This window comes from Monodon monoceros, unplaced genomic scaffold (assembly GCF_005190385.1).
Source record: "Monodon monoceros isolate NGI ecotype Baffin Bay Population unplaced genomic scaffold, NGI_Narwhal_1 Super_Scaffold_7, whole genome shotgun sequence".
Classification (NCBI taxonomy): domain Eukaryota; kingdom Metazoa; phylum Chordata; class Mammalia; order Artiodactyla; family Monodontidae; genus Monodon; species Monodon monoceros.
In genome coordinates, this window is record NW_021703784.1 from 7,169,865 (window position 1) to 7,193,247 (window position 23,383).

General features: G+C 53.1%; 1 protein-coding gene and 1 long non-coding RNA gene across 4 annotated transcripts in view; one reads left to right on the forward strand and one right to left on the reverse strand.

Moving 5' to 3' along the window:
• The window catches only part of KIRREL3 (kirre like nephrin family adhesion molecule 3), a 547,075-nt gene that overhangs the window by 444,055 nt on the left and 79,637 nt on the right, over window positions 1-23,383 (forward strand). For both annotated transcript variants that reach the window (XM_029208639.1, XM_029208638.1), the window contains exons 3-4: window positions 7,583-7,732; window positions 12,496-12,645. In XM_029208639.1, coding sequence (XP_029064472.1) covers window positions 7,583-7,732; window positions 12,496-12,645 — 300 coding nt within the window. The remainder of the gene's footprint in view (window positions 1-7,582; window positions 7,733-12,495; window positions 12,646-23,383) is intronic.
• Window positions 5,816-12,375, reverse strand: LOC114887182. Of its 2 annotated transcripts, XR_003791498.1 has the most exons (8): window positions 11,868-12,375; window positions 10,531-10,642; window positions 8,876-10,244; window positions 8,032-8,169; window positions 7,560-7,683; window positions 6,903-6,991; window positions 6,317-6,484; window positions 5,816-6,156 (listed from the first exon to the last, which is right to left on the reverse strand). It is a non-coding gene; the product is annotated as an uncharacterized LOC114887182 (long non-coding RNA). The 2 variants fall into 2 exon arrangements; XR_003791497.1 differs by lacking the exon at window positions 6,317-6,484.

A 23,383-nucleotide genomic window follows, 5' to 3' on the forward strand; every position in this document is an offset into this window, starting at 1 on the left:
AAAAAAAAAAAAAAAAAAAAAAAAAAAAAAAAAGAGTAATGATTTCTCATTAGTGCAAACTTCTTACTGTGCATTCCAGGGCCTACGCAGCTGGACCTACCACGTTCTCTCGATACACATCCTACATGCACAGAGGCCACGCGCCCATCACACCAGGCTCGCAGTGAGAGGGCATGCAGGACCCTGTGCGCTTTCCTCAAAGCGTCCTGTTCATTCTCACAAACAACCCAGCAAGCATGATTACCATCCTATGGGGAAACTGAGGTTCAGAGTAACTAAGAAATTTGCCCAGGGTCGCACAGTTGTAACAGCACAGCCAGAGATCACGCCTGGACCGTGTGACATCCGTGCTTTTATTCCCTGAACGCGTTCTGACCTCCTCGCTTTCCTTACGCCGTCCCCATCCCAGGGAACGTTTCCTCCTTGCCCTCATCTTGCTTACCCTTCCAGGCCATTTCCAAAGCCAGCCCTTCGGCAACTCCTTTCCCCATTCTCCCAGAAGGAAAAATCTTTCTTCCTTGGGACTTTCTTTTTTTATTATTATTATATAAGTTTCAGGGAAACACATAGTGATTCACAATTTTTTTATTATTATTAGTTTATTTATTTATTTATTTTTGGCTGCACTGGGTCTTCGTTGCTGTGCACAGGCTCTCTCTAGTTGCGGCGAGTGGGGGCTGCTCTTCATTCCGTTGCGTGGGCTTATTGCAGTGGCTTCTCTTATTGCGAAGCATGGACTCTAGGCGTGCAGGTCTCAGTAGTTTTAGCACATGGGCTCAGTAGTGTGGCTCGCAGGCCCTAGAGCGCAGGCTCAGTAGTTGTGGCGCGTGGGGCTTAGATGCTCCGAGGCATGTGGGATCTTCCTGGACCAGGGCTCGAACCCATGTCCCCTGCCTTGGCAGGCAGATTCTTAACCACTGTGCCACCAGGGAAGCCCTAGTGAGTCACAATTTTTAAAGGTTATACTCCATTTATAATTATTAAAGAATATTGACTCTATGCTCTGTGTTGTAGAATACATCCTTGCAGCTTATTTACCTTATCCACAGTAGTTCGCACCTCTTAATCCCCTACCCCTCTCTTGCCCCTCCCCCCTTTGCTCTCCCTACTGGTAACCAATAGTTTGTTCTCTGTATCTGTGAGTCCGTTTCTGGTTTGTGATATTCTTAGGACTTTATACCTCACTTGCGGCACCTTTTATTTTAGTTCCCTGTGCACATATTTGTCGCCTCCAGACACTAAGCTCCTTGTCGTGCAAAATACATCAGTCCCTCCTCTGCATCCCCACACCTGGCCAGGGCTCTTGGAGATTGATGGGGTGGGACCTGCCCCTGTGTGTGGCCAATGGCACAACACTGGTACCATTACACCCCATAATGATCAGTTTTATTATTAGTCAGGGGGCTAGGACATAACCCCATAACCCCCAATCCCGCTCCCCTGAGTAGGTCACAACAGGGCATTCCAGAAATTCCCCAAAACTCATCGTCCTGCCTGTGCTGGGCCACAGGATAGCAGCAGAAGTCAAGACTTGGGCCTCCAGGCACGGTCTGAGCCACCTGCCCTGGTCCTTTCCCACCCGCCTGGCACTGCTGGTGTCAGCTGAGCGCTGGGCTGGCTCCTGCCTCCCCTCCCTTCCACCCATCTGTTCGCTTCTTGGACCCTGTGCAGCTTCCCTTAATCTCATAAGAGGCAATTTGCGTGCTCCGGGCTGGGAAAAACCTGGCAACAAATAATCCCCGGTACAAGTATTCTTAAGCTTTCCCCAATTGGTCACTAATAGCAGAACAGACGGTGACATTTGCGCCTTTTCTGCATGGTTGACCAGGTAGCTCTGGGAGGCTGAAACCAGTAAAGGCAGGGCTGCAGGAGGCTCAGATGCTCGCCTCTCTCACCTGCATGACTCATGGGAAGAAGCAGATTCTAATCGGTCCAACTTCAGATTTGCAAAGCCTCCTTTCCCATCCCTGGGACCCCTCGTGGCTCCGGTTTTAATAGTCCTGGGCTCAGGAAAGACTCACGAATAGTGATGAAAATTAGAACAAACCTTTATGAAACACCTTGTGTGTGCCCAGATCATTTACACACGTGGCCCCTCAGCCTCACGGCAGCTTTGCAAAGTAGGTGTGTCACCCCCATTTTACAAATGGGGAAACTAAGGCTTAGAGTGGGTGAGGAATGTGCCCCACATCATACTGCTAGTGACAGGGCTGGAGTTCCTTCCCAGGCCCGCCTGGTTCTGTGTTTTTTCCACTGTCCAGGACCCAGACCCTGGCAGGTGACCCGTTAGGCACTCAGAGTGGGTCCCTGAGGTTATCCGTCACTCACACCTTTGCTTGTAGTTTCCCTGCCACAGAAGGACATTTTTCTTCCATCACATCCCCTTACCCTGATTCCTCCTCCAGGAAGCCCCTCTGTTTCTTCTCCCCACCCCTACGCTTGCAGCAGGCCTTTCTTAAAGCCCCAAAGAACTTTATGTGACCCCTTTAGGAGACCCACCACCTTCTCCCTCACGGTCTAGCAACTTGGGTCAAGTGAAGCCGTGCACAGACTCTCAGTAAGTTTCGCTGAATGTCCTGGGAGTTGCAGCAAGCAGGACTTCAGCCGGGCTGCCCCCGCATTCAGGAACAGGGGTGGCAGTGACGCCCCCCAGGGCATCAGAGGAGTCCTCACTCCACCTTCTCCTGGACCCCAGGGCATCCTCGGGGCATCACTCAGCCTCTCCCTCCTTGCCGTTCCCTCCCCACTGAAGGAGCAAGTGAGGGTGGCTGTGCACTGGGCTCCATAGAAGCCAGGCAAGCTTACCAGGTGGCCCTGACATTCCTGTCCAGGTCTGGCTGGGATTAACGCTAAGGGCAGTGGTCACCTCCCCTCCACCTGCTACTGGAGCAAAGGCCTGGCCAAAGTGCCCAGAGGGACGGGAGGAAGAGGGTGAGCACACTCCACACCATCTCCCGAGGGGGGTGCAGGGGATATGAGGACATCAGCACCCCTCCTCCCCGCATCAGGCTTCAGTGCAGAGTTTGCCCCGAGGCTGTCTCTCCTGTTACACTAACTAACCCCACACCCCTTGCTCTCTGCGCTAGTGCATGCGGACCCCACAGAGAGCTGCCTCTCATACCAGCATGGGACCACCTGACCACCAGATCAGTGACTGGGGAGAGGCACAGACTCATATACCAGTAGGTGTGGCAACAGACTTACGACACTGAAGTACCAGAATGTGTCCCCAGAAGATCTGGGGTTGACAATTATCGGAGGAAGGGATGGGTGAGCGCCATGGTCCCTCTGAGCCTGGCAGGGAGGACCCCGGCCACCTTGGGTGTGGCTCACTGGGCCCTCTTTCTGCCTGTTCTACACACACACACACACACACAGGCACAGCCAGAGTCAGGCCGCAGCACCACGAGCTCCTGGAACCTTAAAGCCTTAAAGATTGTCCAGACCACAGTCCCTTCCAGGGGTCTCTACAGTGACCCTGACAGCAGAGGGAGGCCTTGGCCTTCTCAGCCTACATTTTAGTCCCAGAAAAAATTCCACCACGCCCCGCCACAGAATTCTAAACCAGAGGCTTTCAAAGATTCTGAAAGAATAAGAAGAGTTTGTTCAAGCAAAATTTTAAGTGGTTGACAAGGAACAGAAGCAGAAAAGGTCTGGCTGGAGAAGGGGTGAGGCCTACAAGTCAATTCATTCAGCCCCACAGACACACACACACACACACACACACACACACACACACACACGTGCATACACCATGGCAGCCAGGCCCCTGGAGCGCGGCTGTAAAGGCATCACTCAGGGTAATCTGGCCCTTATAACCTCAGCCAGCAAAGTGCCTCTTCCCTCCCCAGGAAGTAACTGGGAATTGCGGGGGGACCTCAGATCGGAGGCCAGGGGTGTGTGAGCTCATAGAGCCTCACGGGGTCTTCAGCGTTTTAAATGTTTTCCTGGAAGACGGTGGGGACCTCCCCGAGCCCGATGGTGACGGTTCACTCCATGCCAAGGTGTGCTGCGGGTCCCCAGAAAAAGACTGAGGCGAGGGGCTGGGCGGTCAGGGGCGGCCCCTTCGGAGAGCCTGGTGGGCTGAAGGAGGCGAGGCAGAGAGCGGCGGGTGGGGCGCTTTGGAGAACTAGGGAAGTCAGAGAGAGGTGCTGAGCAGAAAGCAGCGGGCAGGGAGCAGCCGGCAGCAGGACAGGTTTGGAGAGAATCTACGCAAGATACTGCCCAGGAGGTTATAGAAAATGATAATTTGCCTTTCACCTCTCTGAGCAGGAAGTGAGGGAACCGGTGAGGAGGTTCTCTGGACAAGAGCCTGCCCCCTTTGTTGTACGCCGCATCCCCAAGGGCTCCTGAGCCCAAAGAGGAGGTCTCAGGGCCTGTCCCACTGGTCCGTCCCTCCACCTCCTCTCCATCCTCTTGCACTGCAGCCTTCATCTCCTCTAGAAGTGACACCTGACTTAGGTTCTGTTTGAGAAAGCATCTCATTGACTCGAAAGAGAAAAGTGTTTAGTGGCTTGTATTTAATGCACAAAAGTTAAAAGTATGCTGGGGACTTCCCTGGCGGTCCAGTGGTTAGGACTCCATGCTTCCACTGCAGGGGGTATAGGATCAATCCCTGTCAGGGAGCTAAGATTCCGCATGCCGCCAGGTGCGGCCAAAAAAAAAAAAAATCGTCAGAGCACTAACTACGCCCGCCCCCCACATAATTTGCCAACCATGTCCTCTGGGGCAGCTTTATGAGACTATCCAGTGAACCTGTATCCCTCCAGAAACATTCTTTCCATAGGAAAGCCAAGGGGATGCAAACGAGCAAAATGTGAAAGCCGAAAAGTCTCTCTGAAGCCTGCTAGGATGGGTCGGGAGACTAGTCCCCTCAAGGCCGGCTCCTACCTCCCTGCCCCCCAGGCTCCCTTCCATCGGCCCCCACCCCAACTCCTGGCTCTGAGGCAGCCTCCAAGGTGAAATAGTGACCGCTTAGTGTCCACCTGCACGCCTGCTTCTGACAACCTCTCCTCCCAGCCCCTCCAGAGCCCGGTTTCCATGGTGACAGCCCCTCTTCTCCCTGGGGCACTGCCACACCCGTCACCCTTGGGCTTCTCACCCTCGCCCCTGCCCACACCTTGGCCTGGGGATGCTTCCTGCACTCCAGCTCTCCAGGCACTCTCACCAACACCAAGAGGAAGCAGGACTGGGGTGGAGGCGGGGGGAGACCAGGTCAGTTCCCACGGCAGGCCTCCCTATTCATGGGCATTCTGGGGGCTCAGGCTCCACTGCTGAGAGCCAGCTTACCCCAAGCCCCCGGCTCTCAGCTGACAACCTGATACTTCTCTCTGATCACACAATCTTTGGTAGTTATTGCTGCTGTCTTGACACTGTCCTTGCAAGGAAGATGCTGAGATAGAAGAATGCGCTGTGAAATCATCATTAGAGCCTGGAGAAGGAGGCTGGGAGAGGACCGGTCTCCCGCTCACTCATCCTCTCTGCATCCCAGCGTCTCCCGCCCCTCTTTCTCCTCCTGTTCTCCCTCTGCCTTCTCTCCATCTCTCTCTTCCTCTCCACTCCTGCTCTCCTGCTCTCCTCACTCCCCTCCCTCTCTCGCTCCTTCTCTGGTCTCTCCCTCCCTTTCTCCTCTCATCTCTTCCCTCCTTCTCTCTCTTGTTTTGGTGCCAGAAACAGTCTAATTACAACAGGGAACTTGAAGAGACAGAAAGGAAGAAAAAGAAAAATCCCACCCCACCACACACAGCTGATGATAATGTCCTATGAAATCTAATTTATAAAGCTCAGATCAGAATAAAAAGTGTTACTCTCACAATTCAGGGCCGATTTGATTTTTAATGAGATGCCTCAGAGACCCAGCCAAGATCTCATCAGGTTGAAAACTCAGCTACCTTCCCGCCTGCCACAAACTCTCCAGTGTGGACCTCTGTCTCTCCTCCACTGCCATCCTCAGTGCCCCTTGGAGCCACACGCCAGTGGCTCCCTTCTTAGGGCCATCTGCTGCTGAGAGCTTGGCCCTAACCATGGTCAAAGCCTGGGGCTCTGTGTCCCCAAGTTGGACAGCAGCCGGTGTCCAGGACCTCTGTGGCCACCTCTGACTCTCTCCAGGTGGAGGGGCAGCCTGCCCACCAGGTCCTGTTTTCCTCGGCTGTGTATCTGCAGAGCAGGGGGTAGGAAAGAATACAGGCTTAGACGTCATGAGCCCCAGGTCAGACCCCACTCATTAGCTGTGTGACCTTGGGCAGGTTACTTTGCCTCTCTGATCTGGGTGTCTTTGGTATAAAATGGGAATAGTCCTGCTCTGAAGTGTAATTACACGGTTACAGGAGGGACAGCATGGGAAGCACAGATGGTACTGTGGGCCGGGAGCTCAGTGGATGTCAACGTCCCATGTCCTGTTGTCCATTCAGCTGTGGCCTCCCAGGGAACGTGGGTCACATCACCCCCCTTCTTCAGCAATCCCTCCAGGATGAGACATAGGGACCTGCATGCAGTAGATGAGAACATGGTCCTTAGAGCCAGAGAGTCTTGGATTCGCTGCCCTGGTCCTGCCACTAGATGCTCCCTGGACAATTTAGTTAACCTCTAAGGCTCAGTGTGCTGAGTGCCTGTGAAAAGGGGTTAATAAGGCTCCACACAAGTGTTGTGGGGATGTGATGGCCACAGAGAAGGCCCACAGGGCACGTGGTGAGTCATTAACAGGCGCAGCTCCTGTTACTAATTTTTTACCTCCTTGGGCCTTATTTCCTCATCTGAAAAATGGGGATAAAAATAGTACCTGCCTCATAGGTGGTTATGAGGATGAAAATATTAACAGGCTAATCTTTGTAAATCTTGGAACAATGCCTGGCATATTGTACCCAATGTGGGTGTCTCTGTTTAATAAAATATGAACTGCCTACCTTAGATGGTTCAGGGAGGTGTGTATGGGCAGGTGTGGGTTCACACTGATGATTTGCTCCCAGTGACAGAGAGGCTGGCGCAGGGTCTGCTGCAGAAAAGAAAGGGACAGGAGACGATTACCTGCTCACTCAACCCCACCATCCCTCACACTACACCACCCCTCACCCCGCCAAGTTTGGCCCTAGTCCCATCCTGGGAGCCACTAAAACTATGATATTATTGATATTTCTTGGATTCTCAGGTTTAACCAAAGCACACCACGCCCTATGCCTGTTGCCCTCTTGAAGCACACCCCGCCCCCCCGGAGTGCTTCCAACTGGGGGTCTCTCTCCTGCCTCTGCCCCCTTGTGGAAGTAGGCACCAGGAAGCGGCGTTAAGGGGAAAGAGGAGTAACACGTGCCAAGTGCAGTAGCACATGGCCCGTTTTGGGGGCTGGAGGATGGCTGGACCACAGCGTGAGTGCGCTGGGGATTGATGGGCAGGGAGCCTGCAGCCGGGGCCAGCTCCTGCAAGCAGGGGATGGAGCTGGGGGCAGTGAAGAAGCCGCAGCTGGGCCCCAGGCAGGTAGGGAGGTGCTCTGGGGGTCCTTGTCCCCCAGGGCAGCCTGGGCTCTGCTTCCATTGCTCGAGGGGAAGCCCTTCCGGCAAGTAACTGACCGTTGCATTTGTTTCCTTCCTAGGTCAAGTGTACTCCTTCAGCCAGCAGCCCCAGGACCAGGCTGTGGTATCGGGGCAGCCGGTGACACTGCTGTGCGCCATCCCTGAATACGATGGCTTCGTTCTGTGGATCAAAGACGGCTTGGCTCTGGGCGTGGGCAGGGACCTCTCAAGTGAGTATCCCCAGACCTCCCCAGGAAGGCCTAGAACCCGCCCCTGCCCTACCCACCCACCCACCCCCTCCTAGGGAACCCCATCTTCAGAGGCATTTGGGGATTAAATCTCAGCTTTCATTGCAGATCCCACGGGCAGAGGCAGGAGAGGCAGGCCCTGGGTCCAGGATGCATGGGACTTTGAGGGCCCCTCTGACTCCTAGTGATGAATTATGAGTAAACCCTCAATTCGGGCGGTCCGTCCTAAACTAACACAGTGTTGCCCTGGAGGGTCCATTCCAAAGTCAAACATGACTCACATAAGGTCAGCTTTCCAGAAGTAAGTGTTCCTTCTCCTGGTCCGACATGTGTTCCCCACTTAAGTCACAAGTTAAGTGTTGTTCTTGCCTCCTTCCAACCATTAAAGGGAGCCAAGTAGATTGAAAATGCGAAGAAACCTGGTTGGGTTTAGGGGTCACCATGTGATGGGGAGAAAAGAAAACCATTGTTTAAAATAAATTCCAAGCCTCGTCCAGCCCACCACCCAGGCTGGTATTCAGCAAAGATGCGCTGGTGGGCTCCCATGGTTGTTGATGGCTGACGTCTGTGCTGTCTGGTTGGTGCCCACGCCCCATCACCTGTTAACTATTGTAAATGTCAACCCTTAGGCCCACACAGACGTTTTTCCAATCCATCCTCTCCTCTGGGAGAAAAAAGAATGAAATCATCCTCCTGGTCACTTGCCCATCAGCCAAGGCACGTGGCTGTTTGCTAACTCAGCATAAACTGTAAAATGCAGAATGAGGAATGTGGGTATCCCTGTGGTTGGGGAGTGTCTGGGGGTGGAGAAGGAGAGAAGAATATGTGTTCAACTGAGAAGCAGCTTGGCCTCTCTCATGGTGTTCAGCTGCAGGAAAGTAAAAATCGAGGTGCACTCAGGAACATGATGGTTGGGAAGCTAATACTTTAAAATGTGAGTTATGTCTTGCCAAAAATGTGTATTGAAACATTATAGCAATGGTCAATAGTATCACAGGGTTTGAGTGCTGCAGCCCAGCTGAGCATGGGTAAAATACACGATCACATCTCCGAAACATACTATGCTGCTCTAAAATCTAAGTGCTGTGGGAACCAGCCAATTTCAGGGACTCTGAACCCCCTTACCGCAGAGGAACTGGGGGAATAATACGATCTTCCCAAACCGAGTCCTTCACGCTCCACGAGGCTCTGAGCTGGCCCAGCACTGCTGCTGGTTAAGGAAGCTCTCTGGGTTCCCGGTCAGTGGCTTTCAGCTTCCATCAGGGACTGGGGTCTTGTTGGGTCGGTGAAGAGGAAGCCCCAGGTCACCATGGATGGTTCATAGAGGGGTCATCGCTGCATGGATAACTGACCCTCTGGCATCCACTTCCATGGATGGCTTTCCGGGATCCAGCATTGGGTCCTGCTAAGTGCTGGAGGGCAATGGGATCTGATGAACTGGGATCCATTTCCTCTCCAACTTGACTCCATTGACAGAAAGAAGGTCAGCCCTCTCCTTGCAGAGCCAATAAACTCAAACTCTTGGTAACGTGTTTTCTCTGTATTTGATCACTTGTCCCAAAATAGCATCATGACAATAATGACAAATGTATGCTCAATAAACACTGTTTGCTTGCCTGATAAGAAAGTGAGTGTAATAGATCTCAGTTCAGTTCAGGAAGTATTTGCCGAGCACCTAACACTGTGGGGGAACTGGGGCCCGTGTTATGGGGTTTCAGCCTGCCACAGCTCTGCCCGCTTCTATTTTAAATGTGTAGCCCCATCCAGCCTACCAGAAATGATGCCTTAACTGAAGACCTTACTATCTTTCTGGTCACTAAAGCTGGAAAAAAACAGTCGAAGGAAGTGATTTATAAATACACTCCCTCATACTGATGGAACATTCTTCTTCTAAGAAGCTCAAATATTTCTCAGACATTATCTCATAAATCTACAATCATCCACGGGTAGAAAAAGAAGGCTTTTCCCCTTTATTTGGCAGGTAAATAAAATCACAGCTGAGAAAGAAATTGATTCAAACAAATACCCAATCCCAATGCATGGGACCCTGGCTCCTAACCCCAAAAGCCCTTAGACCCTCCTCAAAACAGGGACCTCTCTGGCTACCCTATGTCATTGTTATGTTCATTTAAACTAGCATTTATAGACTACTTACTGAATGCCAGGTACTTTACATAGATTATCCTATCTGATCTTCACCATAACTCTGTGAGGTACTAGCACTGTCCCCACTTTACTGACAAGGAAATGGAAAGGCAAAGGAGTTAAAGTAACTTACCCAAGACAACAGAGCTAGGCAGTGATAGAGCTGACATTGGAACCCAGGCAATTTGTCTGTAGAACCCAGACTTCCAATAACTTTGCCTCCCCTGGGAGTAGCAAGAGAGAGTATTGATGCTGTGGAAGGAGCTAGAACTTCCTCAGAATCTGTGCTTCTGGGCCTGTGCTTTGCGAAGATACTGCCAGTCTTTGGGATAGCATCACGGCTCGCTGCCTAATTATGCAAATACAAACCAACCCATCACTGATGTTTTCAGCAGCTTATGAGAGCGGAAGCCTGCTGTTGACGGCTTGCAAGTCAACAAAAACACAAGCTCTGGCCAAGACGCCTGCAGGAGACCAGGGGCTAATCACAGGACAGTGGGATCCAGAGGCTGGGCTGGAGGGCCTGGGGCAGTGAGCCAGCTACGTTGAGGACGGCCGCAGCACGCTGAGAGCTGGACTAGGAGGACCCACTTCCAGCCCCTCACCCGGCCCCAGGAAGAGCCAGCTTAACTTACCCGGGTTCCTTCCCAAAGCCCAGCAGAGGGCAGGCAGGGCGGGCAGGGGGGTGGCCGGGCTCTTGGGGGTACAGCTGCTGGCCTTGTAGCATCTCCAGCCAGGCCTGAACAGCTGTGGAGGGCAGGACCACTTGATGGCATGATGGGGACAATGCTAGCACAGGATGCACCTCAAAAGCATACTGGGGAGCCTGGTGGAGGATCACAGCCACCTCCACTGACCAGAAATGGGTGCTGCTTTACAGCCCACCCCCAGGGAGCCCTGCCCCACCTCTGGAAGACCCTTAGGTTATGGGGGGGTAAAAGGGGCCTAAGAGCACCAACACTTCATCCAGGGTAGAAATCTCCTCTGCAGTATTCCTGACAGGCAATCATCCCATGTATGCTTGCATACAGCCAGTGACGGGGACCTCACTACCACCTCTGGCAGCCCAGATCTTTGTTGGACACCAGTAAATTGTTAACAATATTCTAAAGTATTTCCCCATGTTCATTCTGACCCTTGGTCCTAATGCCGTCCTTGGGAGCTACATGAACACATCTAACCCCCACTAAGAGACTTGGAAATATTTGAAGAGAGCTATGGCACGTCCCTCTGTCTCTGCTTCTGTCTCTTAAGCACTAGTCTTCTCTTTAAAAGGCCAAATGTGGGCTTCCCTGGTGGCGCACTGGTTGAGAGTCCGCCTGCCAGTGCAGGGGACACGGGTTCGTGCCCCGGTCCGGGAGGATCCCACATGCTGTGGAGCGGCTGGGCCCGTGAGCCATGGCCACTGAGCCTGCGTGTCCAGAGACTGTGCTCCGCAACGGGAGAGGCCACAGCAGTGAGAGGCCCACGTACCGCAAAAAAAAAAAAAAAAAAAGGCCGAATGTGCCCAATTCCCTCCTCCTATGGCACGTTTCTGAGAACTCACTCTGCCCTAGTGAAAGCCCTTCAGAAAGAGGAGCAGTTTGGGGCTGCTGGAGGCTGGATGGGCCTCTGAGGGGAGGAAGGACCCTGTAAGGCACTGGTGGGGGGAAAGCAGAGCTCTGGGAAGAGGACTGATGGAAAACAGGTCCTGCTGGGAGAAACTAAGGAGGTCGAGGGTCCAAGACCCGAGAGAGAGAGGCTCTGCCCGTCCCGGCAGCCACGACTCATGTTGGCATTTATATTCAACCCGCAGAGCATCAGGAAAGCTGCTTAATGATTTATCATTCTCAAGCTTTTATTTATCTGTTATTCATTGCGCATGGTGTAAGAGGCCCCAAAATTTTAAGTATCCTGAGTGCCTCCTAAGTGTTTAATCAGGCCCTGGGGTTCAGGGGGTCGTAGTAGGAATGACCAGAAAAGAGCCACTTACAGTTCCAAGTGACGAGAGGTTCCTGGGAACTGGTGTGTGGGCCTTGGTTTCTACTTCCTGTCCATCCTGAAACTAAAGTTTTCCCCAAAGTGACTCCTGATCCTTTTCCAAGTTTTTTTTTCCTTCTTCTCTCTCCTCCTGACTCTGTCTTCTCGGTTTATACATCTCAGCCTGGGTCTCTCTGTCTCTCTGTGTGTCTCCTTATTAGGAGGATGCATGTCTGCTTTGCAAACCACAGTGCCCAGTGCGCTGCTTTCCAGGGTGACAGCCCGCTGTGTCTGTCCACATTTAGCACCCCTATCTCTGCTGTCTCCTTCCCACTCAATAATAGCTTCCCCAACATTCCTAAACTTAAAACCTACAGTATCCTTGTACACACACACACACACACACACACACACACACACACACACACACACACGCTGCCCCAGCCTCCTGGGGAAACTCTCTTTTGTGCTCCTTATACTGAGGTCAGAGCCCTATGCAGTCACCTCCTGCTCTGCCAGGCCCTAGGACCAGCCCCGGCTCGGGTGTCCTCCCCGTCCCCCGCTGTGCCTGTCTGTCATGCCCGGCTCTCCACCCCCGCCCCAGCCCTCCTGATATGCTGATATGCCTGCCGTCTCCACAGGTTACCCACAGTACCTGGTGGTAGGGAACCACCTGTCAGGGGAACATCACCTGAAGATCCTGCGGGCAGAGCTGCAAGATGATGCTGTGTACGAGTGCCAGGCCATCCAGGCCGCCATCCGGTCCCGCCCCGCACGCCTCACCGTCCTAGGTAAGAACCGTCCGTACACTGGGATGAGGATGCTATGGGAAGCACCCTGGGCTCAGCTCCACAAGCCAGGGGCCAGACTGGAGGGGCCTCCCCACTGGACAAAGCCCCCCGGCATTGTCCTACAGGGCTCTGACCACTGCTGCCCCACTGTGTCAGTCCCTCCCCACCCAAAGGGGGAAAATGAAAGTTCCTGCCCTGGACATCAGAAGGCCAGCACCAGCTGACCTCTGACTTTGCCCAACCCCAGCGTGTTTGACTGCCACTTAGGGAGTTAAAAAGGGCTCCTGGGTGCTTATTTATTGAATCAGGAAGCATGTTCTGCACACGTGATCCATGTGAGGTCCTGTGCTCGGTGACGGAGATCCAGAGAAGAAGGGGACACATCCTCGAGTCCCTTCTTTCTGAATTGCCCTCCCCTGGTGCTGACAAAGCCCCATCTAAAACCCTCCCCTGTCAGACTCAGCATGGAGCTCAGTTCTCTCCATGATTTCAGCATCCATGGGGACCACCCCGACCCTGCTCCTTCCCACCTTTGCTGCTCCCTGGGAATCCTGGCTCTCCGGTGGAGGACCGGGCTACCTACGTCATCCCCAGGAAAGGTCATTTCAGGTTCTTATGCTAAATCACAACTTTACCCCTTGGTCGTTCTCCATCTTGGCTTCCCAGGAGCCCAGCATCCCTGGGACATCCTCCTGAAGAGGTCCCCCCTCCTTGACTCGGGCACGCCTGCCTGAGACCAGGGGACGGGCTCATCTACCTCTCCAGCTGCGTCGTCCCAGTTTAGAGTTCAGCCCCTGTCAACTGCCTCCTCCGGCCAGATGTTAGCCAGGAGGCAGGCCCTCTGGGAACCACGCCGGCACATAAGTAATAATAGCTCACGTTTGCATAGCGCTGCACAGCAGACCTCTCAGCACCTCCACGCCGGCCTGCGGGACGGGGACTGTGGCCCCCGGGGGAGGGTCTGAGGCTCAGAGAAGCAAAGGACACGCATGGGGGATGGCACACAGGCAGCCAGAAGAGGGAAGTCCCTCCCACCCCCGCCTCCTGCAGCTGTTGTGAAGTTTGACAACAGGGTCGGCAGCTGGGGTGCTGCCTCCTTGCCGCCGGCTGCTCAGAGATGAAATATTTACAAGGGTGTCAGGTTATCTTCAGATCTACACGGCCAGCACACGGGGTAGACTGTCTCAAGGACAGCAGCAGACTGACCCTGGAGGACCACTTACCCAGCTCAGAGCTTGGCTTCTTGAGACGGGAAGGAGGAACTGGGAGCCAACCTCAGAAACCCCCTCCCACCTCTCAGTTTCCCCCCACCTGCGATGGAAGGAATGAGAAAAATAAACCTGCTCTGGAGGGTCAGCAAGTTGGGATGGACCAGGAAGTGGGCCTCCTGTGTTAGAGGGAGAGGCTGCCACCTTCATCTCTCCTGAGATGTGGCTAAAATGGGACCCGGTCTGTAATCGCTGTGGGGATTGAGGGAGGACAGAGGAGGATTTAGTGCCTAATATATTTTCTGATCTTTAAGTATTGCAAAAGGCCATACAGATTTGCTAAGTGGAATTGTAGGATCTTCATCTCCAGCGGTTATTTAGCACCACCACTTCCCTTGTACCCCTTCTAGAGGGTCCCAGAGATGCTAAAATGAGAGGAACCTGAGCAGTGCCCACTCCTGACTTCACGCAGGACGGAAAACAGATGGAGACTCCTCTGGTTCTTAAGTTCACATCCTGGTATCAGAGCTTCAACCTGGTCATACCCAGCCAGTCACAGCCTCCTTTCCTCTCTACTATCTCAGTTAGGTGACAAAGTCCACATTATCCCAAATGTTTTACAGATAAGGAAGTTGAGGCTCAGAGAGGCAAAGGCTCTCATGGGAGGTCACACAGCTTAACTAGCCCTCAAAATAGACCCCAGATTTTCCAACTCCAAACCACTTATGTTACCTCGCCTGTTCCGATGCCAGCCTGTGGGATGGGGATTGCGGCCCCAAATGATGGTCTGAGGCTCAGAGAAGCAAAGGGTGCTCTCTGCCCGGTCTCCACATCCCTAAATGCCCTGAGGATTGCCTTTGTCTGGCTGGTTAAGAGCCAGGTTTCTGAGAGCAGGGCCTCTGGTTCTGATCTGAACAGACTTAATTTTGTCTTGGGTCACATCTAAAAGTCATTCACTCCCCCGTCTCCCTCTCCAGAGGCCTGAGCTGGCACTGGCTTCTGGCGGTTTGGGGTGGGAAATGTTTCACAAGTCTGGAGATCAGTTGAAGAGGGGGGAGGCAGAGTTTCCAGGAGACCCTAGCAGGATGGCCTGGGTAGAATTCCTGAGGCCAGAAAGGGAGACTGAGCTGGCATTTGTCCATCAGCCTTTCGTAAGGTCTCCACAAAAACCACTCCTCAAGCTTCCCCAGGCTCTGCTACATTCCCCCCTGACTCCTCAAGGCTACCCTAAGTCCCTACCCCTGAGTAGTCCTGTGGGTCCCAGCCCTGGCCTGGCCCTGCAGGGCTCTAGCTGAGTTTCTCCATGGTATACAGCCCCACCTACTGCCCTGGAGGGAGGCCCTACAGGCAGAAGCTGACCCAGCCTTCTGGAAAGGGAGCCTGGTCTATTCATGGTGGTGGATAGACAGGGCTTCTCCTGTCCCAGCAGAGAGAGGGCTGTTTCTACCCTGGGCAGCCAGCTTCCCAGCCAAGATCCCATCTGATTGGCCGTGACATCTCAGCCTGGAAAAATGTCCCAGCCATATCCCCAAGGGGGGCGCTGCTTTCCCTATGTTCCAGGAATGAGAGAGCTTTCTTAATTTAGTCCGTATTTGGCCTGAGATAGATGTTTAATTAAATAAAGTAAGAGCCTGATTAGAACCTGCAGAAGTTGTAAGAGCAGAATCGGATGGCATTCCAGCAAAATTGCAAAGCAAACACTTTGGCTGGAACAGAGGGAGACCCCCAGGGGTCTTCCATCAAAGCACCAAGTGAGAAGGGCAAATACGAGAGATTATGTAGCCAACAGATGTGCACTGTTAAAATATGCAACTGCCGGTAGCCTGCTTAGAGGAGTCAGAGGGCCCAGCTCAGAGGCTGCCATGCTCCAGGGAGGGCATGGGGACCCGGGCCGGCCGCCAAGCCGAGAGTCACAGACACATTAATTAGCCTTGTGTTCCCAGCTCTCAGATGCAATCAGGCAAGGAGCAACTGTGAGCTGAGCATTTGCTACCTCAGGGAGACAGAGAGAAGGAGCCAGGGGACAGAGAGGAAAAAGGGGAAGGGGCAGATCCTGTGAAGCTGAGCGAGGCAAGGACTGGGTGCCCTTCCACCCCACAGAACACCTCTGGAATCATGATGTCAGGGGCAGAGCCACAGGCTTGGAGGCAGCAGTCATGGTCCTGCCATTAACCAGCTGTGTGACCTTGTTACTCAGCCTCTCTGGGTCCCAGTGTCCTCATGTGTAAAATAAAGGTGGTGATAACTAAGATGACCTATTACTGTGAAGAACCATCCAGCTCCCAGAAAGCAACGACTTCTGCAATAAGGAGCCCAACTTGCTCTACCAGCTATTTTAGGAAAATCCCCCACTGGAACCCGAATTCATGTGGTGCCTGAGTCATAGACAGTAACCGATGAGGGTATTTTAGGCAACATCCCACTTTGAGGCTATAGAAAGGACCTTTCAAAGTCCTGCCCAGCGCTGGGATTCTGGCTGTACACCTTAGCCCCAGAGCCCGCCTCCACATCCAGCCTCCATGCACACCCAGCCAGCTCTGCCGGGACGCTGCCCAGGACCCCCAGCACGTGTGCAGAGCTGTGGTGCAAGGGGAAGAGGCTACGCCAAGAACCAGAATACCTGCCTGCCGCTTACTCACTGTGTGACCTTGGGCAAGGTCCTCAGAGCTCCCTCTGGGCCTCTGGTTCAACTCTATAACCAGTACTTAGTACAGGGTAGATACTCAGTAACGTTGGGGATTTTTAAGGAATGAGTGAATGAACGAATGAGTGATTGAATGAATGGATGGAGTTTCTGGTTCTTCATCTATAAAATGGGGATAATAAAAATACCAATCTCCGAGAATTGTTGCAAGCATGAAACTAACACACATGCCACTAAGTGGCATGCACTTTCAAGTTACACACCCATGCACACTGCTGCTTCTCCCACCTGCCGGAACCCCTGAGTTGAAAAATACCACAACGGTTCCAGGGCCAGAGCTGTAAGGGCGATATTGCATGATGTGATCCTTCTAACTTCCTGAAAACCCGGAAGGCAGGGATTTGGGGGACCCAGAGCAGGAAGACACGAGAACCAAGGATTTGATCGACACACATTATGTGCCAGGCACTCGAGATTCATTAGTAAATGAGAGAGAAAAGCACCCCTGCCCCAGTGGAGCTCGTGTTCTAGCAGAGAGAGAGAGACAGTCGATACATAATAAACATTAAGCAAGTACATTGTGTAGCTGTGTAGGATATCAGATGGTAACGAGTGCTATGAAAATGAGAAAGCAGAGCAGAGTGAGGGGGATTGGAAGTCGGGGGGGGAAGGATAGTGGATGTCAGATTAATTATTAAAAAGGGGATTTTCCCAGTATTCCTATCCTATTTCCCTCTTCTTCCTGGTCCGTTCTAATATTAACTCAGCTGTCTTGTGGCTCCCATTAGAAATAAAACTTCTTACAACCTAAGTGTCCATCGACAGATGAATGGATAAAGAAGATGTGGCACATATATACAATGGAATATTACTCAGCCATAAAAAGAAATGAAATTGGGTTATTTGTAGTGAGGTGCATGGACCTAGAGTCTGTCATACAGAGTGAAGTAAGTCAGAAAGAGAAAAACAAATACCGTATGCTAACACGTATATATGGAATCTAAAAAAAAAAATGGTTTTGAAGAACCTAGGGGCAGGACAGGAATAAAGATGCAGACGTAGAGAATGGACTTGAGGACATGGCGGGGGTGGGGAGGAAGGGTAAGCTGGGACGACGGGAGAGAGTGGCATGGACATATATACACTGCCAAATGTAAAATAGATAGCTAGTGGGAAGCAGCCGCATAGCACAGGGAGATCAGCTCGGTGCTTTGTGACCACCTAGAGGGGTGGGATAGGGAGGGTGGGAGGGAGACACAAGAGGGAGGAGATATGGGGATATATGTATACGTATAGCTGATCACTTTGTTATACAGCAGAAACTAACACACCATTGTACAGCAATTATACTCTAATAAAGATGTTAAAAAAAAAAAAGAAAGCAAGCTTCCTAAATCAACATGAATTATTTAACTCTGATGGAGAGTAAGTCAGTTTAAATGAAGAAGCCATCTTTAAAATGACGTCAAACCCCAAATACTTTGGGGCAAAAGAATAAGGTCCAAATGTGTCTTCACTTTGTGCATTTTTCAAAGCCACAAGTGCTGTCTGCAACTCTTTCAGCAGGGGAGCTGCAGGGCAAGGTCTCTAAGTCCACACTGCTGGCAGCATCCCCCAATTCCCAATTCCCTAACCTTCTGGGTAGATGGGTGCAGAGAGAGATGGTACATAACTCAGGTCCTGCAGCAAGGGAAGGCAGAGCTGAAACAGAGCCCAAGAGCACTGGCTTCTAAATTCATTCTTCCAGAAGTTGGTGGTGAGAAAGCCACCCGGTCACACTTTCAGTAGGGGATAGTCTGAGTGGCTCTTCACGGGTGAGGAAGCATCTCCACAGAACAAAGCCCAAGCTCCCTCCGTGGCACGCAGGCCCTCTGAGGCCTCCCATCGGCTTGCTCTCCAGCCCCTGCTCCAGGATAATGACCAGCTCGCAGCGGCCTCCACTCACCACACTCCTCTCCTCCACTCACATGTGCTTCTGCCTGGAGTGCACTTCCCACCTTTCTTCCCTTGGCTAACTCTTGCTCACCTAACAGGATTCATCTTAGATACCACCTCCTCCAGGAAGCCCTCCCTGAACCCCACGTGGCCCGGCCATCCCGCTCTGCACTCCTTAGCCGTCCATCCCCACCTCAATCTCAACGCTCAGCACATTACATTGAAAGTCACTGTTCACACGTCTGTCTCCCCGACTGAGTGTCTAGGAGGCAGTGAGCAGCCCTCATGCCAGCACAGCTCAGACACATACCAGGGGTTCAATAGGTGTCCATCAGGGGACTGTAGTGATAGGGGTGGGGCTGACTAGGGGGATTACACAAAGAACCGTGCCTGGCAGACAGCGCGCCCTCGGTACATGGGAGAGTTGTGCTGTGCTGTGTTTACAGAAGCAACACGGCTTCATGGTTAAGAGCCCAGACTCTGATAGCCAGCTTGCCTGCACTTGAAACCTGTGGCGTGACCTTGGACAGTTATTCAGCCACTCTGTGCCTCAGTTTCCTCGTGTGTAAAATGGGAGAATCGTTGTACCTGCCCCCTTAGTGGTACAGAGAAGATTTCATAAAATAATACATGTAAGGCATTTCTCACAACAGTGCCTGGTATGCAGCAAGGCATGCAAGTGTTGGCTGTTGTTATTATCCCTCTCGTTGTTGTTGTTACTATTATTCCTGCAACGTTAAGAGACACCAACAAGCAACTCCTCCTTCCTGGGGGATCAGGTTCCATTTTCTAGAGAAGCTTTTCCATCCAATACAAAGGCAGAAATCCACGAATCCTGCAGGCCTCTCATAGCTCGCGTGCCTGGGAAGACAAGCAGAATTGATTTCCTTATCTCCTCATTAAGCCTGCTTTTCCTGGGGCCCAGCCTGGTCTTAGGTGCCGTGTCACATTTCTGCTGTGTGCCTGTTTCCTGCCACATTCATTACCCTGCCATCACCCGCAAATTGGGGCAGCAAACAAGCCAGAGATGGGAGAGAGTAACAAAAAAGAAGCATCCTTATCTCCCAAATTTCCAGACAGGAGATGTGCCTGAGCCGCTGTGCACCTCACCCCATGCACACCTGCCCCTGACGCCGGCTCTTTCCTCTCCCTTCCTGCTCCTCTGCCCTCTCAGGGACCCAGGCCACCCCCAAGGTCCCCTGGGCCAGAAGCGGATTCCACCCCTCCCCCTCTTTTTGGCCAGTGCCCGCCCCTCTTTGATTTATTGGTTTAACTCTGTGCCCACCTGCTCGCGTAGCTTACGTGGTGGGCGTGGCTTGGGGTCATTGAGTTACCTGGAGCTGACAAATGGTCCCTCTCTTCCAAATTATATTATAAGCTCCCTGAGGGTGGGGTTCTGGTCTCTGAGGTCCACACTTGGGTTCAATGCCATATGGCCCCCGCGTGGCTGCCCAGAGTCATTGTTGATGGGGGATCGGGGGAGATGGAGGATATTCCTGGAGCTCCCTGTAGCCATTGGGTGGAGGTGCATTGACTTCGGAGCTGCGTCACGATGGACCCTCCCCCCTGCTGTGAGCTCACACCGTCCCCGCCGCACCATCGACAGTCTCCCTGTTCCTCTAATCGGCCATGTTGTGTGGAGAGGAATGGCCTCTCTGCCCACCCCCATCTCCCTGTTCTTCACGTCAGCCTCAGTAGGATGTCAGGAGAGGCCGCTGCTCCCTAGCCAGGGCCCATCCATCATGGTGGCAAGTGCGGGGTAGAAGGAGGCTCACAGATGCTGTGCGACTCCCAAGGCTCCAGAGGGGATGGGGATCCATCAGGGATGGAGGCGAGCTCAGCCTGAATGTAGGTGGCAGGGGGTAGGCAGGGGCCTCTCCAAGAAGGAGGAGACCTGATACAAGGATGAACATCCCGCACCTCACCCCACCCGCCATCGCCAAGGGCAGTTGGAACAGACTCAGCCAATGATAGGAGAGCTAAGTGGTCCAAGTAAGTGGCCTTGCCGAGGTGGCCCAGATGCCCGACATGACCTTGGGAAGTGCTCACCGCTCAAAGCACCCACACGGCCACCACAGGGCCAGCCCCTCCCCTCCCTGTTCCAGCATCTCTTGCTTTCAACAGCAGCACGAGGGAAGGCAGGGAGGTTTGCAGGAGCCCCGGGTCTGCTGTATGCAAGTCTCTCAGCCCCCTGCTCCTGGCCCTCCACCACTCCATTTCTAGTTCTGCTGACCCTCCCCTCAAGTCCCCCACCATCATTAAGTGACTTAGGCTGTCCAGGGCAGCCCGGCAGTCCTGAGGGTGCCTCCACCATGTCCAGGGCACCGCCATTTCTCCAGGTCCAAGCCAGACAAGGGCTCTGGCCTGGAAGTCAGGAAACGAGCATCGTTGCCCCACTCCTGCCACGGAGCAGCTGTGAGACCTGGGACCACGCTGCTTAACCTCTCGGGACCCACTTTCCTCTTCCTTGGGAAAAGCAGGAGCTGGAAGGATGGCATGCAGATCCACTCCACAGTTTGTGTTTCTCCCTCATTCCGTCATGGTTTAGGGATCATTGTTCCCCGAGTCCTTCCCTTGCTTTTATAGTGAGCAAGGGAAGAAGGACTCAGGGAACAATGATCTTTTTTTGACTGAGGTCAAAAAAACAAATACACTGGAGCAAGGATAATATGTCCTTCCACTGCTGTAACCAAGCATGACCCTGGGAGACGCTGAACAGGCTCCAACGCTCAGCAAAGGGGAGCGTGGGCTCAGACCATGGAGATTTGCGAAAGTCAGGACCTTGATCCTCTGGTGTCAGCCCTTTAGCATGGAACCACCTGCTCCATGGCTACGCATGAAATTCCAGTCACTTCCCTGTAACTTTCAGAATGCAGCTGCCTTGAGGAGGCCCTCACCAGCTCTGCCATCACAGGGCTGCCTCCTCTGGCCTGGGCGTGGCCTCCAACATCCCTCCCACCTGAAAAAGCAAAAGCAAGAGCCCACCTGTCTCCGGGTGCCCCCCTGGGTCTTCAGTCAGGAAGTCCAGCTGGCCACTGGCCATTTACCAGGCTCCCTGTTTATGCATCCAGACACACAATGACACCGTGCATCAAGGACAAATGCACTGGTGTGCGCGTGTGCACACACACACACACACACACACACACACACACACACACACAAAGTTCAGACCTTGGCAGATCCATCAGTGCCTCCACGGTGAAAAGACACAAGAACCCTCAATCAAGACAATAGTAACTGTTGGGAATAGACAAATCTCGGCGACCCCGCTCCTTGTCAGGCCCAGAAAAGAATGGAGTAGGCGAAGCATGACACCCCCAGCACGAGGCCCACTTCTCCCCTGATTCCCCCTAATGAGGAATGAAGCAGAGGGAAGAGTCACAGCCAACTGAGAGGGGCGAACCCAGCCAGTCCCCCAGGAGCGAAGGGCCTTCTCCTGCCTCCAACCTGTGGGGCAGCATGGGTGTCACCCCCAGGACTCTGCCCGAGGCCAGCCCTGGGGAAAGCCCGAGAGGCTGGGGTGGACAGGGGGACCTTGAAAGGGTAAGAAGAGCCACCATTTCTCCTCTCCGACCTCAGCCCAGGCCCGGGACGAGGGTTTCATGGCCAATTATGGATTTAAAACTAGCAGTGAATCTCCATTACAGCATGAAATGAGAAAGAAAATGCCACTAAGTGGAAGCCTTCCCCCAGCAGCCAATGGACAAGGGAGGTTAGAGGTGAGGTCACACAACCCAAGGCAGACTCACGGGGGCGCTGCCAAGAGAACCCGCATCCCGGGCCAGCAGAGGAGCCCACAGTGACAGGATGCGATGCCGGCCAGCAGAAGCCGGGAGCCAGTCTCTCCCTGCAGGCAGTTTTCTGCAGAGGAAGGATGCCCAGAGCCACCTTGGGACTGGGAACGGCCAGAGCTTTGTTATTTTGCCGCTGTATTGGGATGAGCTCTCTGTTGTAGGTCCAGCTAGAGAGGAACATTTCGGGAATCTTCACCCGCTCAGTCATCCACACAGGGACCTTTTTTAAAATTCTCACCATCTCTGGCAGGCAGGCCTGAGATCTCCTTTTCCAGACGACACCCAAGAGGCCCATTCACTTGCCCCGGGTCACACCACAACAAAGAAAAAGAGCTAAAACCTGAACTCGGGTCTTTCTGGCTCGAAAACCCTTGCCCTTTCTGCTGTCATGCCCCGCCCCTTTCCCAAAACTCTGTTCACAGTTACTGCTGCCTGACTCCTCCCCTTAGGATCACAAGTCTCCTTCCAGCCCCAGGGAGCTCCAGGAGCCCTGTCTGAGCCCTCTCACTGCCCAGGCCCCCAGAGGCAGAGAGGGAGCCTGCACAACAAACCAAAGGCTCCAGAAAACCTGTCCCGACCTGTCCCGGCAGCCCTGTTCTCCAGATGTGCCACGGGAGCCAGGGCCCCTGGACCCGCAGCATCCATTTTCCATCCCAGTAAGTCTCATCATCAGGGGACTGCCCGCTGCTTCTTTTCCTGTCGCCCTGGGCCTCTAAATTATTCTGTGCCTGTGGAGGAGGTTTGCCTAAGTGGGAGGTTCGTAGGCTCCCAGAAGCCCACACAGCTGCCTCTGTCTCGCAAAAATCAATAGCTGAGCCCTACAGCCCACGAAGGCTGGCTTCCAAAAGAGTTTCACATTTTCACAAGTCCGTCAAGGTGTTTGTAAATGTTTGTAGGAAGGGAGAACTTTCCATATGTAAATATGTCAGGAAAGGTGTCAGCAGCTGAGAAATCACCCAGTGCCAGGAACACCACTGCAGCCTCCTAGGTGGAAGGGAAGAAACAGGGGAGCGGGTTAGTGGTCCCACAGCCATCCTCCCAGAAGAGCTGGCCATGCTCTGGCCGCAAACACGCCCTCTACTCTCTTCCCCTCTGTCTACACACAGAGAAAGACACACGTTCAATAAGGTGATCAGGAAAACTTGTTTTGCAGA